The sequence below is a fragment of the Ostrea edulis genome, chromosome 7, assembly GCF_947568905.1.
Source record: "Ostrea edulis chromosome 7, xbOstEdul1.1, whole genome shotgun sequence".
NCBI classification, from domain to species: Eukaryota; Metazoa; Mollusca; class Bivalvia; order Ostreida; family Ostreidae; genus Ostrea; species Ostrea edulis.
In genome coordinates this window covers 67,898,881-67,914,369 of record NC_079170.1, presented here as the reverse complement: position 1 = coordinate 67,914,369, position 15,489 = coordinate 67,898,881, and the positions used below count along the sequence as shown (strand labels likewise).

General features: G+C 35.8%; 1 protein-coding gene across 1 annotated transcript in view; it reads right to left on the bottom strand.

The window, feature by feature from the left end:
* LOC125656349 (fibrinogen C domain-containing protein 1-like) overlaps positions 1 to 8,767 on the bottom strand; it is a 40,538-nt gene extending 31,771 nt beyond the window's left edge. Inside the window, exons 1-4 of the mRNA XM_056145163.1 lie at positions 8,325 to 8,767; positions 6,309 to 6,451; positions 5,012 to 5,108; positions 869 to 1,030 (exon numbers count right to left, since the gene is read on the bottom strand). Of these exons, the coding sequence (XP_056001138.1) occupies positions 869 to 1,030; positions 5,012 to 5,108; positions 6,309 to 6,451; positions 8,325 to 8,625 (703 nt within the window). The 5' untranslated portion in view covers positions 8,626 to 8,767. The remainder of the gene's footprint in view (positions 1 to 868; positions 1,031 to 5,011; positions 5,109 to 6,308; positions 6,452 to 8,324) is intronic.
* Positions 8,768 to 15,489: the final 6,722 nt, after the last annotated feature.

The following is a 15,489-nucleotide window of genomic DNA, read 5'->3' as shown; positions in this document are numbered from 1 at the left end:
TAATTTACTCGTTATAACGAGATAATTAGCTCGTTATAACGAGTTAATTTTTTTTTTCACTTTTCAAATATGAGCCTATTGGGCTTTCGTAAAATTGGAATAGGAAAGAATGAAGTTAATATACGACGTCAATAGAGAGAAGACTGACAGACAGAAAGACATACCGAAATAAAGAAGACAGACAGACAGAAAGACACGGCGATAGACAGAAGACAGACAGACAGAAAGACATACCGAAATAAAGAAGACAGACAGAAAGACACACCGATAGACAAAAGACAGACAGACAAATCGATAGACAGAGGGCAGCTTGACAACCAGAAATGCTGGTAAACAGAAGACAGAAAGAAATAGCGATAGACAGGACTGCAGACAGCCAGAAAAACACACCGATAGACAGAAGACAGAAAGACAAGCCGATATACAGAAGACAGGGAGACAGAAAGACAAGCCGATGGACAGAAGACAGACAGACAGACGGAAACAAGGTACCAAAATGATATGTTCCCAAGAATAATGTTGGAGTCTGGTAATGATTACCGTTATGGCTGCTGATTTTTCTCCACGGCAAATAAGGTCACGATTAGACAAATATTGAGGCGGGTTTACATGAAAGTCTTACATACATATCTACTCACGAAGACAAGGATTAAAATGAATCTACAAGATTTCGTTTTTCTCCGGAATCACCCAAAACCAAAAAAAGGTGCAGTCCCCGCACGGTATGTGACAATTTGTTACATACCATTGAAATCCGCAGCATTGCATGTAACCATTGGATATTAAATTCATGTTTAGGATATTGTGTGTGTGATGTGAATGTGCTTTGTTTTGTGGCGAGTCATGATGATATGTAAAACATTCTTACCCGCTGTTCCTGAATACTCCGATACTGTAAGCTGGTATTTACTGCTCTCGTTTCCAACTTGGAATGTGGAGTACAGGGCGTATGCTTTCTCGTCATCAAAACTCAACAGCTCCACTCGTAGTTCCTGATTTGTCTTTGTTAAATAGTGAATTACATCGTTTCCTGTTTAAGAAATAAAAAAAGAACATTGGTGCATGGACAGAAGTTACATTATATTCAGTTTGTTAAAGAGATGTTCAAAATAAACTTTTCACACGAAATTATTTTTTTTAATTTTTTACTCTAAAACTTTAGGGCATGTTTGATTCCAAGCTTACAAAAACTACCCACTATACTGTACATGGTCAGGTATTGAACATTCGTTGCGTCATAACAGCTTCGTGCAAGCAAGCGCAATTTTTCTTCTCGCATATAAATTCTAAGCATCTATATCTTTTAATCGCAATCTGGAATATTAGATGTTTTGATTGCTTATTAATGATATTCAATTCTATCATAGATTTGGAAATGATTATGTCAGAAAATTCATATCACATATCAGATCGTCTTGCAAAAATACATATCAAGACGGAAATTACGTATTCGGTCGTAATAATCAGTGTATGAAAGTTTTTACCATAGTAAATCAAGGTAGGCAATGTATGAAATATTTCTTGATCTATCTTTAATTTAAAGGCAATCAATCATCCCGCATGTGATAAAAAGAATAGTACCATCAACTAAATCAGCCATCAAACCCTATATCAGATTAACCCCCCCCCCCCTCCAAACACTATACTGTATGTATACAAGATTGACTTATAGTATAAAAAGTGCAGTAGATGATGAATAGAATATTACATGCTAAAATCCATATCATATATCATATTAGCCATCGAGCCCCATATCAACCCTCGGGACTTCGATCCTCGGACTGATATGTGGCCACTCGGGCTGATAAGACATGTGATATGGATTTAAGCACCCACTAATCTCTCTGTCCCTAATGATATAAACTTAATTCTGTTACGTGATATTGTGTTAATGTTTTTGAGACTGTTAAACCCATTAAAAAGAATGCTTTCCCCGACTTTTTAAGCCTTCTCCATACGTACAGTATATATTTCGTTCAATGACCGTTTTTAATGCAAATATCTAAATCTTCTTAATGTTTATGTTGTTGCTTTCTGATACAATGCATAGTGTTCTACATAAAAACGAAAACAAACTTTAGCTGTCAATCTTAATCGTAGCGTTTTGTTTTGAAGACTTCGTAGCCTAAGTCACACTGTCCTTTGATTTCATTTAATTGTGTTTTATTGTTGCATTCCTTTTAATTTCCCATCCGTGTTAAGCACATTATAATAATTTGTTTTATATAACGTGCTATACAGATTGTATTAGTATTAGTATTATCAGTAGTAGAAGTAGTATCAAGTGAGTATTCCTGTATATGATTGGATGTGTCAACTGGAGGCCCTGGGGACGGATTGTGCGTGTACTAATCAGGTCACCTTCTTGAAACAAACTATCATTATTTGAAAATGTTTATTTTTATTAAGCATTAAGTCGTTACTACGAAACAAAGTGTAATACATGTAAAACGTACGGTACAAGTATATAAGAAGTACATCGGAATTCTACTCTTTTAAATTCCTGCCTACTGATACCATTAAGTTTAATATGCGTTTTGCTCATCTGTGGCAAAATCTCAAGTGAGCTTATTTGGTCATCTGTTTTCCTTCTGTCTGTAAAATCTACCTATTTTTTATTCCTCCTCCAGAATCTTTTACAAGGTAAAGGCTACATTGCAATGTCTGAAGGTCTGCCATATAGTTATAACATGAGCATACAGTAAAACTGCAAAAGTCATGTTGTCCTCAACCTCAACTTCCACCATTTTCAGTGGCCGTGTGTTGTCTTTCAATTATTTTGGATGTTACAACATGAAACTAGTGGTCAGTCGGGCTGTATATATACCCGTCGGCGTCCATTCGTAGCTAGCACAAACAGTGATCATCTCAATCCTGATCGTGAAAGACATCGCGACCACAACCGTATCATATCGCAACATAGCACATCGATTTACATTTACAATGTATTTTAATAGGAACGTCACAGAAATTATCGAAATGTAGAAACCTTTGTATTAATGTTGGTGAAATATTTAAAGAAAATGTCAAATGTGCCAAACTTTTAGGTGTTTACATCGATGAATGTCTTACGTGGTCTTATCACACAGATGTCTTAGGTAAAAAAAACTTAGAAACTAGGTGTTTTAAGGATACTGAATACTTCTATGTCAAAGGAGGCACTACTCAAAATTTACAATATTACTGTTTTTCCTTTTTAATTATTATGTACAGTATGGCAGGATACAAAGAACAAGACAGCTATTGATAGGCTTTTTAAATTACAAAAGAGGGCATCGCGGATCATTTTACACATCAAAGTACCTCATTCAGTGTTAACTTCTTGTATGCTATCAAATTTAAGATGGATGCCTTTGATTGACTATTTCATTTATTGAAATATTATTCTTATATTTAAAGTTTTACATGATATGACTACATAGTATTTGCATGTTTTTAGATTTGTGAATGAGGTAAACACAAGAAATACGAGGCAGAGCTCTACTAATGTTATTTATGTTACAAGAACCAAAATATAATATTTTAGAAGATCTTTTATCATTTCAGCAGCAATTTTATGGAATTCATTCCCATATTTTATAAGAAAATGCATAACTACCACCTCTTTTAAATCAGCCTATCCAAAACATTATTTTGACCCTCAATGATACTCGTGTGTTCATTGTCTCTATTCATTTAGTTCTTATCTGTATGTATATAAATTGCGATATTTCCTAGTTTTGTTATATATGTTCTCGACATGTATGTATGTTATAGATAGGACCACGATGTAAACTAATTTATGTAACTAATTGTGAAATCCTGTATAAATAAATTATATTATTCATGATTAACGTATGGTAACGTATACGAAGGTATCTGCACGTGCATTATCGTCCCAAATCGGAACCCGGATCGTTATGATCGTATGAGATCGATGTCCTATCTTGAACTTCATTTAATATAGTTTTAACGTCCCTTTCGTGAATATTTCACTCATATGGAGACGTCACCACTTTGCCGGTGAAGAGCTGCAAAATTTAAGCCTACGCCCGGCACTTACGGCCATTGAGCATAGAGGGATCTTTATCGTGCCACGCCTGCTGCGAGACGGGACCTCGGTTTTTGCGGTCTCATCCGAAGGACCGCCCCATTTAATCGCCTCTTACGACAAATAAGAGGGTACTGAGGCCATATTCTAACCCAGATTCCCACTGGATCGATCGGGATAATCTCAGAACCTGTGTAAGCGCATCTTAACGCTGTTCAGATTGTGTCAGTTGATATATATGCATCATGACATTTCCGTATCAAAGCGCGATAATTTATACAAGAAAGTTTTAACTCACATCACCTCGTATCAACACCTGAAACTCCAGAAAACTTCCGCGATCAGCTGCTAATGGTCAATCGTGGTGGCACATTCGTAACGGATCGCGCGGCAGTTAGAACCAGGCATGAACTGGGGACATAGGGTAAAATCCTTTAAATTGTATTCTTGACAGACTGATTTTAACTACGGATAACTCCGTTTACCTAATCAAGATATAGGGCTCACGGCGGGTGTGACCGGTCGACAGGGGATGCTTTTTTTTCAAGGCATTTGATCCCACCTCTGGTATATCCAAGGGTCCGTGTTTGCCCAATTCTATTTTGAATTGCTTATAAGAGTCATGATATTGATCACTGTTCGTTATCTTCACCTTTCATTCCTCAAGAATAGCAGGACCTTAATTGGTCATATTAATATAAAACTATCCCCAGGATATGTAAATTCAAGATGGGTCACTTCTTTCATGCATAATTATTTGCTTTGTCTGTACATACCATGCTACGTGTACATGCATATGATAGGGTCCAGTATAAATCTACCAAACCTGGGGATAGACATATTTCATGATATCGTAAACATACTTAGAATTACTTATTGACCATATGCTGACATGATTGGCGACATTTAACCAATGATAAATCAATGTCAATCTATTTTCTATCTCATCCGTTGTACATGTAACATGAATAGTAATCCTACCAATCCAGTAGTTTGTGGATGGGTCTCCAAATCCTTTCTTGTAATCTGCCCAAGTCCTATAAAAGTCTGTAGAATTATCCTGTCGTTTTTGGATAGCCTACAAAATATATAACCTACAAATTCCATATTCTGTGAGGTAATCAAATGTATACAACGTTCTTGTATGCATCACTGCAAATAGTGAAATAACGTATAACTTCTCGGTTTTAAATTATTTTAGAAAATTCAAGCCGTCATCACTTAATACGAATTATCATTTTCTATTTCCGACCATGTTGAAAGTCGTATAGATTATATGCTTTCTAGATCTTTATTTAGTGTAGATGGGAGGCTAATCTACATATTATACACACGCAGGATACTGATCACTTGGTTGAAGTGCATTAAGTTCAAGTCCCCACGACATAATTATGTTTGTATTCTCTTTACTTGGTATGACAACACAGCATCAAACTAATCTCAACATATATAAGAATTGTCGCTATTCTTTGAAACTTAAAAAAAGATCCTATCCTATTTAACTGTGAAAACAACAAAATTTTAAAATAATCCATTTGACTGTACAAGTCAGCTTAATTTGAATATATCACTTTGTAGTACGTTTGTACTAGATATTGCCGCCTAAATATATTTTAAATGTTCTATTTTAGAACGATACTTGGGAAAGTTCAAATGCAGTGACGTATCAATTTGTTTGTTTTCAATTCTCTAAATTCAAAACCTAGAATTCTGTAGGATTTTATTTCAATTTTTGTTCAAATACATTTTAACTTTTGTGGTAACATGCAACATAGTAGAATTATATTGGATATTCCATTACTGGGGACTGTACTTAATGACCAATTTACGACAGCGCTTAAACACGTTTATTCCCGTATGTGAATTCAACTTCATTGTAGGTGGTAAATCAACATAGAGCATTGCTTTAGGAAATTTGATTACTGTACGTTAGTTTTCATCCATTGATTCATTTTGCTGTAATTGCTTGTATATAAATTGTTAAATCTTTTAATCGTGTGTAATTGATATTTGCTGGACTTTAAAAAGGTGATTCCGACCCATTAAAATGTTATCTTTAACTGTACAACGCAACACAATTTGAACACACTGTGTTTGATGTACAATTCAGAGAGGTCTGTTATAGAACCGTACGTTTAAGATTAATAAGTGTCCTACCTAAATGCACTTTCCCCACAAAGTTTCTTTCTGGAGGATTTTTTTTTTTAAATATTACAACGTTATTTTCACTTTCTATAGAAATTCATACTGATTGTGTTTGTGATTTCTATGAACTGACCGTCCAGCCCCCACCATCTGTAGTCATGTCACAGTACACTTTCGTTTTCTCATCATTGACATATATCGAATATACCCCATCTTTTCCAATCACGCTTGGATCTCTTTGTAAAATCTCCATACAGCTTTTATGCAGATACGGCACTGAAAGAAAGACATGAACAGATATTGATTGCTACTAATGATGTTAAGAGGTAGTGTTGATAAATGCACATACTGATGTAGATATTTTGATCCGATTGTCGACTCATGCATTTGTTTGTTAACATATCAGAATGTAAAGGATTTGCAAGATTTACTGGACAACATAAAACGAATCAAAAGAGGTTGGTGAACAATAAGCCTATTCATGATTGGGCACCGGTTGCAAATTGGGAGTTCAAAATTCGCATTGATGGTACCCATAGTTACAATAGCTACAGGGGATGCTTACTCCTCCTAGGCACCTGACCCCACTTCTGGTGTGTCCAGGGGTTCGTGTTTGCCCAACTATCTATTTACTATTGCTTATAGGCGTTATGAGATTAATCAATATCTTCACCTTTCATACAGTATCGTACTAAACGCCGTCCAAAATATTTAGAATTCAAAACAAATATATATATATCATACTTTAAAAAAGGATGTTTGATCAAAATCATCACCAGATAAGCGGTTTTTAACATACACATAATTACACTGATGCCTGGAGTACTTAAGGTACAAAATGACACAGCATATATGCTCGAAACATCGAACAGTACACGCTCTGCATTTCCATTGACATATTAACTGATGTGAATGAGACACCTCAGATGTTTTGTGGTGCAAATCAAATGTAGAAAAGGATTTTCAATATGGTAAAGTATTAATGCTTTCATTTGGATTCAGTTTTTCCCCAAGAAATGTTTTGAACAACATTTACAACCAACTGGTATTAATATACCGAATATAATAAAGGCATCAGTTGCTGCCTCTTCCAGTTCTCTGAGACCGGTTTTACAGTTACAGCACACACGTTTGTTGTTAGATTTCCCAGCAAATACAAATGGGACAGAGATGTGATTTGTTTTTGTTTTTGTACTGAGCTGTAGTTCACTGTGCTTTTTAGACAGTCTGCACCAGTAGGTTGCATATTTGGTTTTGTCATGATAACTTTAAGTAAGTTCTTGCGCATTGTTGAAATTGTTCTCTTTGAGTGTAATTTACATGTAAAATGTCATTTACATAAACAATATCCATGCTTGTTTAGATTTATTAACTAGCTGCATGTTGAAATCAATTACTTGTGATCGTCATTAAGACTGCATGTTATTAGTAAAACTTAGCATAAAATGCCAGAGACAAATAATTGTGGGAAGTGTAATAGTTCATAAGAAAATAAATAAGTAGGAAAAATTGGTGTTCGAATCAGAGATATGCAATCTGGGCTTGTCCAAAACCTCAGCTAAAAGGTATACTCAAGAAGTAAGTTTTTTTTTCATAGAGTAGGTTAGCTCTCCATACTTTTGTTTACAAAACAAATTACACTTTAACATGTACTAACACATCTTAGTCGGCCCAGTCCAGATGGAAATCTGCTTGGAAAAGTTAAATTTACTGTTATTTTGTGCGGGGTATTTGTTTGCGCATCCGTAATCTTGAAAAAAATTGTTTCAATGTTCCTTTAAACTGGAAAAAACATTTTTGGAAACTATGGATTGTTTGTTTTAACTAGAATGCAATTCTTTTTTATTGGAGAGTTCCAATTTTAACTTTGATATTTGTCCTTCTGTGGGTTCCCGGCTCGATGAAGTCAGCAATCTTCTTTGAGGTTTACAAAACCAAAATTGTCATGTATATATGCATATACCTGTTTGTATGCATATATATATATATATATGTGTGTGTGTGTGTGTGTGTGTGTGTGTGTGTGTGTGTGTGCAAATGATGATGCGATGGAGCACACACCAAAGTCCTATGTAATACATTCATGAGCAGAGTACATAATGACCTAGGAAATTTCAACTCCAAAAATGAGGTTTGTGAGACAACATACCGTCAGGATAAAAATTCCTCCATCCTGTTTCGTTGATGGTCATATCTGCTGGGTCACATGACTGATGGATACGGCACCTCTTTAGTTGGGGATTAAAACCAAAGCATGCACAAAGTTGACCACACATACTGGAACATTGCGTGAGGGATTCCGAATGATGTATTGCCATGAGGCTGATATTCGACATCTTGTCGTCAAGTGAAGATTTCATCATGTAGCGTTGGGTTTTTACATCTGCTTTTGACAAAGTACCCAAAATAATGCACGGGAAACAGCGAATGAATATAGTAATGGCTTTCATTATCTCAGCAAGCGAACGAACACAGTTATTAGCCCAGATCAAATGAAGTAATGTTTCGAAAACCACGCAGTCAAAGACCCAAGTCCTTACTATCTCCTGTCTGACTTACAGAAGTCCTCACTATTTCCTGCCTGACTTACAGAAGTCCTCACTATCTCCTGTCTGACTAACAGAAGTCCTCACTATCTCCTGTCTGACTTACCGTCGCTTTATATACATGTATGGTTGTTGTATTATTAACGACTTCTAATATTTTTGCCTTTTAGTTCCATTCTTTGATCCGATACCCTGACGTCATGAATCAGGAAACTAATGGACCAGTTTAAGATTTCTGGCACACAGTCAAAATAACGCAAAACATTCAGTTTTATTACTCTTGGGTTTATATGTTAATTAGCAGTATTGCCAAACATGCGCAGTTATTTTTTAATACTGTCACTATTCTTCAGTGACGTGTACGTTTTTTATTATGATAGTTAGTATTATCCCGATACCTCACATTTCTCAGTAAACATATTAATCAATATAACGTGCATATTCTGACATTTCTATGAATTCTGTGAATTGCACAATTCATCGATAATGGCAAAATTATTTACAGTCACGTAATAGACAAATGTCCAATGGTTATGCTAAGGATATGTCAGTTTGTTCATCATACTAAAACCAACAGGAATTTGTTTTAGAATTTCATGACATATTCTAGATTCTCATTATTATGTTTTACAACATACAAATTTGCTTTTGGAAGAATAGTTTCAATATTGCTGATGCAAAAGAAAATCATTATAAAAGTTCTAATATTTCTAGTAAAAAAGATCAAACTTTATTTGCTTTTCCGTCTTTTGATTTTAACATGGACCCTATCATCCGCTTCTTAATTCTTAGAGAGTTATACTTCTGATTTATATTTCACTGACATGTTTACAGCTGAAAGGTGAAGATAACGAACAGTTATCAATCTCACAACATATGGGATGTTATGTCATACTGTCATTAAATTTCATTTGATTGTGTTTTAGTGTTGGTTTCCTCTTCTTACCGTTGTAAAGCTTTAGAGTAATTAGTTATGTATCAGGCACTATATAAATATTGTTATTATTATTTACTATTATTATTATTTACTATTATTCCTATCGTTATCAATATCATACGATTTGCAGGTCAGAAGATGAATGTATACATTTACGTGCGATAAAATTATTTGAGGAGTTCAAAAAGGGTTTGTGGAGTACTTGTCAGTAGGTCCCTTCTTTGGTATGTCCAGGCATCCGTGTTTACCATACTTAATTTTGCATTCTTTGTAGGAATTATGGAACTTAAGCTCCATCGTCAACTTCCAATATCTATGGGACGGTCGAGAGCAACAAAGCATATTATCTGTTTACATTTTATTTACAGTCGATAAAGTGTTTATCTGAGCGATATATGTGCGTGTATGATGTTCACCATGAACGCAAACTATGAAATGTCCAAACCCGTGCATGGTCAGCTGAAATCAATATGTAAAGCAATGACAAAATAAAGTTGCGCGATAGTTTTCTTTTCCATATTCGATATTTTATAAGACATACTAATAGCAAATTTTCCCTCTGATTTCATATCTTAGGGAAAGCATTTATTCTTTCAATACTTATGATTAAAAAATCAAATAATTCACAGGCAGAGATAATGAGAGTAACGTGTAAAGTGAGGACAAATTTCAACCAATGGACAAACTTGTGAGGACAGAACTGCACTAGGAGAACAAAAAATGTCCTTGCAATTACATCCTGATAAATGTGACCTACAGCATCTGAAAGATGTAGATGCAAAATATTAGTTTTGTGAGGACCAGTGGTGTGAGGACATGTCCTTACTAATATTCTCTCTCAAAAACCTTTTTTTCAAAATTCGAAAGGGAGTATTAGAAAATTTTCCATAGGTATCCCTATAACTATATCTAATATAGTACATTTTTGCCTTAAGAATAATATATGTGTATATATATTATATACACATTGTGATGACGTCCTCACTTAGTAGGTTACATCGGAGAAAGAAAGAGAGAGTGTGAGAGAGAGAGAGAGAGAGAGAGAGAGAGAGAGAGAGAGAGAGAGTATCAGAGACCTAGTGACAGATAGACAGATATATAGATAAATAAATAGATGTTTAGACAGACAGATAGATAAATAGATAGACAGATATATAAAAAGATAGATAGATATATGCAAGGTGAAGATAACGAACAGTAATCAATCTCATAACTCCTATAAGCAATACAAAATATATAGTTGGGCAAACACGGACCCCTGGACACACCTGAGGTGGGATCGGGTGTCTAGGAGAAGTAAGCATCCACTGTTGACCGGTCACACCCGCCGTGAGCCGTATATCCTGATCAGGTAAACGGAGTTATCCACAGTCAAAATCAGTGTGCCAAGAACGGCTTAACAATCGGTATGAAACACGTCAGACAGCATTTGACCCAATGCGAGGTTGTACTGACGAACTAGATCGTTATAACGACAATAGAACTTGCGAAATGCTGACTTCAATCGAGACTGTTGAAATCCCTGTACCATCAACTAGTTTGTCAGTAGCTTACCTCGATTTAAAAACTGACTATACGTAGAACAAGCTCTTGCATATCGAATCAGTTGAGAGATATATAGATATATATATATATATATATATAGATAGATAGATAGATAGATAGGTAGATAAATAAATCCATAGATATATTGAAAGATAGATATTGCAATTTAACCACTAAAGGTTAAATGCATTTATTAATGTGATACAAAGCCTTTATTTTTTATTACTGTGCAATTTTCCGGAATCCCAAGGGCTCTACCCCGGGTTTTCAGAGTCATTCACGTCATGCTCTTCTGGATATTAGTCGAACACAGCAAAACACATGACATAAAACGCAAAGTCGTGAGTCATCTGCCTAAAAAAAATAAGGTCAGACGTGTTTGAGATCTGCCCACTGGAAATATATAACATTCGGTTATTTGTCAAAATATTTTCTTGTGCGATGTGCTAGCATTTCTTGAAAGGTAATCGTACCATTAAAATCTCCAATGACCACAAAATTTGCAGATTTCACTCGGATTTAACTTTTCATCTTTTGGCGTCTATAAGTAGCTCAAATTTTCATACTTTTTTTTCGCAACTCGCAATTTCCCATCCTGCGACACATCAAAGGTTACTCATTTAATTAGTTTTGTTTTGTATTTGCATTACTCAACGAGCAATATTGACAATGCTAAAGAGGAAGTACCAACAACCCACGCCCAATGTTAGGTCGATGAGACACCCTAAGGTTACTGACAGGTCATCGTTACCTTAGTTCCTCCCCAAGTCAGCTAGCGAGAGACCCAACAAACACGGTACCCCAGATCCAAACGCTGTAGCAGACATCATATCCAGGCAGTATCAAGGCACGCCTATGAAGCTCCTGCTACCACGCATGCTTGTGGGTGAGACGAGTACAGGTACAGAACCTGATATATTTCCTAATAACTATCTTGCTAAAACGCAGAGTTATGAGAATGATTTGGGAAACACGGTGCCATATAGATTGAAATATAAAATTGTAAATGGGGACTATATCAAGTTGTGGCTGATAGTTGAAAATTCAGAGGGGGTTGATCCCAACGATGACACTAAATATTTCTCCAGGAAAGAGGGTAGCCTTACTTAGACCTTCAAGTCCAAAGCCAAGGTCATAACCGATCTACAGGTTTGGGCTGATGCTTTCCTCATCTATGCTTCCGCACATGTTGAGAGCGGGGCTCAATTATTTAAATGATCGTGTATCCATACCATTAGGCTGGGGGCAAGTAGAGTTAAGACCTTAGGATTTCGCGATTATGATGTTCAATTTAGGTTGAAGGAGCACGCTAACCCTTCCCTTTCATTTTCTGTTGTTTGACCGAGAGCTATGGCTCCTGTACATGTACATTACACCGACCATCCAGGCTCCCTACCACTAGGCCTCACTCTCTTTAAGTGTTACGATTTTAATTACAAGGGACAATGTAACAAATGGCAGTGCCAATATAGACATGAATGCATATCATGTTCACAAAATCACCCCTACATCAGTCAAAAACATCCTCAGGCACCAGTTTAAATTCTAGGTCTGGTGATATGCAAACAAATTGGCGATGTCAACTACACTTGAGATCAACACAACCACGCTCAATTAGTAGAGCCCCTCATGCCTAATCAATTAGACATCACTAATATCAAAACAAGTCCAGTCAATTTGTGTAAGTTAAGTAAATTATTGACCAATAACCCACTCAGTTCGGTAGATTTAAAATTGTTACAGGGTTTTACTTACAAGTTTAAGCTTTCTTATAAAGAACAACGTGTTGCCACTGATTGTAAAAAAAAAATCTTAAATCCATGGCTCGTTTAAATTATAAAGCAATTCAATTAGTTATTAAAGATATGTCATTGGGTAGAGTTACAGGCCCATTAGATCACCCTCTCTACAGAACCTTAGGTTATCCCCAGTGGACATGGTACCAAAGAAGAGGGGTAATGGATTAATTCACCATTTATCCCCCTGATCATATAGATAAAAAGCATTATTCTCTGAAATACTCATCTTTTGACGAAGCATTAGACATACTTGCAAGGTTGGTCCAGGAGCAGGTCTGAATATAAAAATACAATTTTCTCCCAACGCAATTAAGGTAGCTCACGACATTAAAGCTTAAACTCTTTATGAGACTATTTTACAAGATGGCGATTTAAATGGTTTGTGAAAGTATTTGTACGATCGATGTGTATGTCTATCATCGTGGCTCAGTGGTTAAAGTATTGGGCTGGTGAAGCGTAGATCACGAGTTCAAATCAACCAGATCCTTTTGTTTATATGTGTTGGAATATTTTTTTGAAAATCATGTTTTTATCCAGATTTTCAAATTCTCTGCCTTTTTTTTTTTTTTTTTTTTTTTACATATATACTGATTATATATCAGTATATCGTTTATGCTTAAACCAATTCTTATTTATTTGATCAACTCTTTCTGGGTGTAGTGAGCCACCTTAAATCTAACATATCTGGGATATCCTACTGTTGCAAGTTACACAATATCCATGATTCAACTCAATCGTTTTTACGCAGAAAAGTCCAGGTGGGATTGACCGGTTAAAACTCGCGCACTGAAGACAGGAAAGCACTTACATTGAATATATTGTCGAGTATACTTCACTTGTTGCCCAAAGTTTGAAAATCCCCGTGTGAATGTACGCTATTATCGGCCATATTCACAACCGTTTGTTCGGGTATTTTAGAATGGAAAAACTGGTTCAGAATTCAGCGCATGAACCTGTCCATGCTGTTAACGCTAAGGATGCAATCTACCTAGAACACACTAATACAGTTCCGATTTCCTTAGACACTAATAACTGACCAGGGGCAACTCTAACGCTATTCTCTACTATATGCCCAGTGCGCACTATGTGATCATTTATGCAATTAGGACCCAATCCTCCAGCAAAATTGTTGTCACTTTTTGGACAGACCAGTGACTATATACCAAGTCACGTCTGTTTTTTATTTGTCTATCAGTAATTTAGAGTTAGAAAAACGAGTATAGAAAACCCATTCTCTCCGCATCGCGGCAGCTTCCTTTGTTTGGTCTTGGGAACTAGCGAACAAGATATTTCTGGTAGGGGCCAGTGGAAATATCGTTGCTTGTTGAAGTACATTGGAAAGATAAGGTTCACTATATTGTTGTGCCTCGAACTCAGGACGGGGACCAAAGTATACTAATGAAATGAATATTCACATTGTTAATCCAAAAAGAATATGGATCATTAGGTGGTCCATAATTAAGCTTGCTTTTTGTTATGCTAGACAATCCTCATTTGGTGCCAACCTTGAGTTAGACCGCCATAATGCTACCATATTTTGGCAAGGCAAAGGGGACATGAAATTGGAAGAGATTTACCCAAAAGTTAGGACACTACTGAAAGTACAGTGTAGAAGACGCAACACATATCAGGGTTCCAACTTCGCTTGAATACATTAGGGGTCAAGAGGGCCCCTAAATAAAAGCATATTTGAGCCCACACGAAATTTTAGTAGCACACACATATGAAACTATCTAAATGAAAAAAAAAAGAAACATCAGGTCACTTTGCTAGTTATTCAAATAATCAATTATATTCCAATTCCATTTCCATAATCATTTCAATCACTTCTCTCTCATCATCACTCTCATCATGTTTTGCAGATTCACTTTCACCAAAATCAATACTATGATCGCCATCACGTGGAATGATGAGATGGTTACTGTTTTCAACACTCACTGTAACATTTGTATCATTTACCACCACTATTTCATCAACAGACTCCACACCCTGATTAGAGTCCTTATTTTCACATCTTTTAACTCTAGTATTTGGTTTCCTTGTTAACAAGGAACATGTACTCTAGTGAGTACTTGCTTTACTGGGGTTATATTCCTTAATATCTGCTGATAAAAACTTAATTGCTAGGACATTGTTAAGTGATGATTGTCCAAGCCTATATCTGATATTTGTTTAACTAGTTTCAATTGACTGAAGCCTCTTTCTGCCTGTGCACTAGATGGTGCAATTGTTAAAATCAAACTCATGACTGCCAATGTGTTGGGATATTCATCACTAAACCGTCTGTGCACTTCTACCCAGTCAAGCAATGATGAATTCTTCATATCACTGAAAATAAAGGATCTCTCTATTTGTTTTCCATTCATATGAATATTATTTTACTGTAAGATTTGTTTTCATGTCATTTGATTATGCAGTAACTATGGAATTGATAATTTACAATATCTATCAAAGACTTACTTTTTTAGTGGAGTTAATTCCAACTCA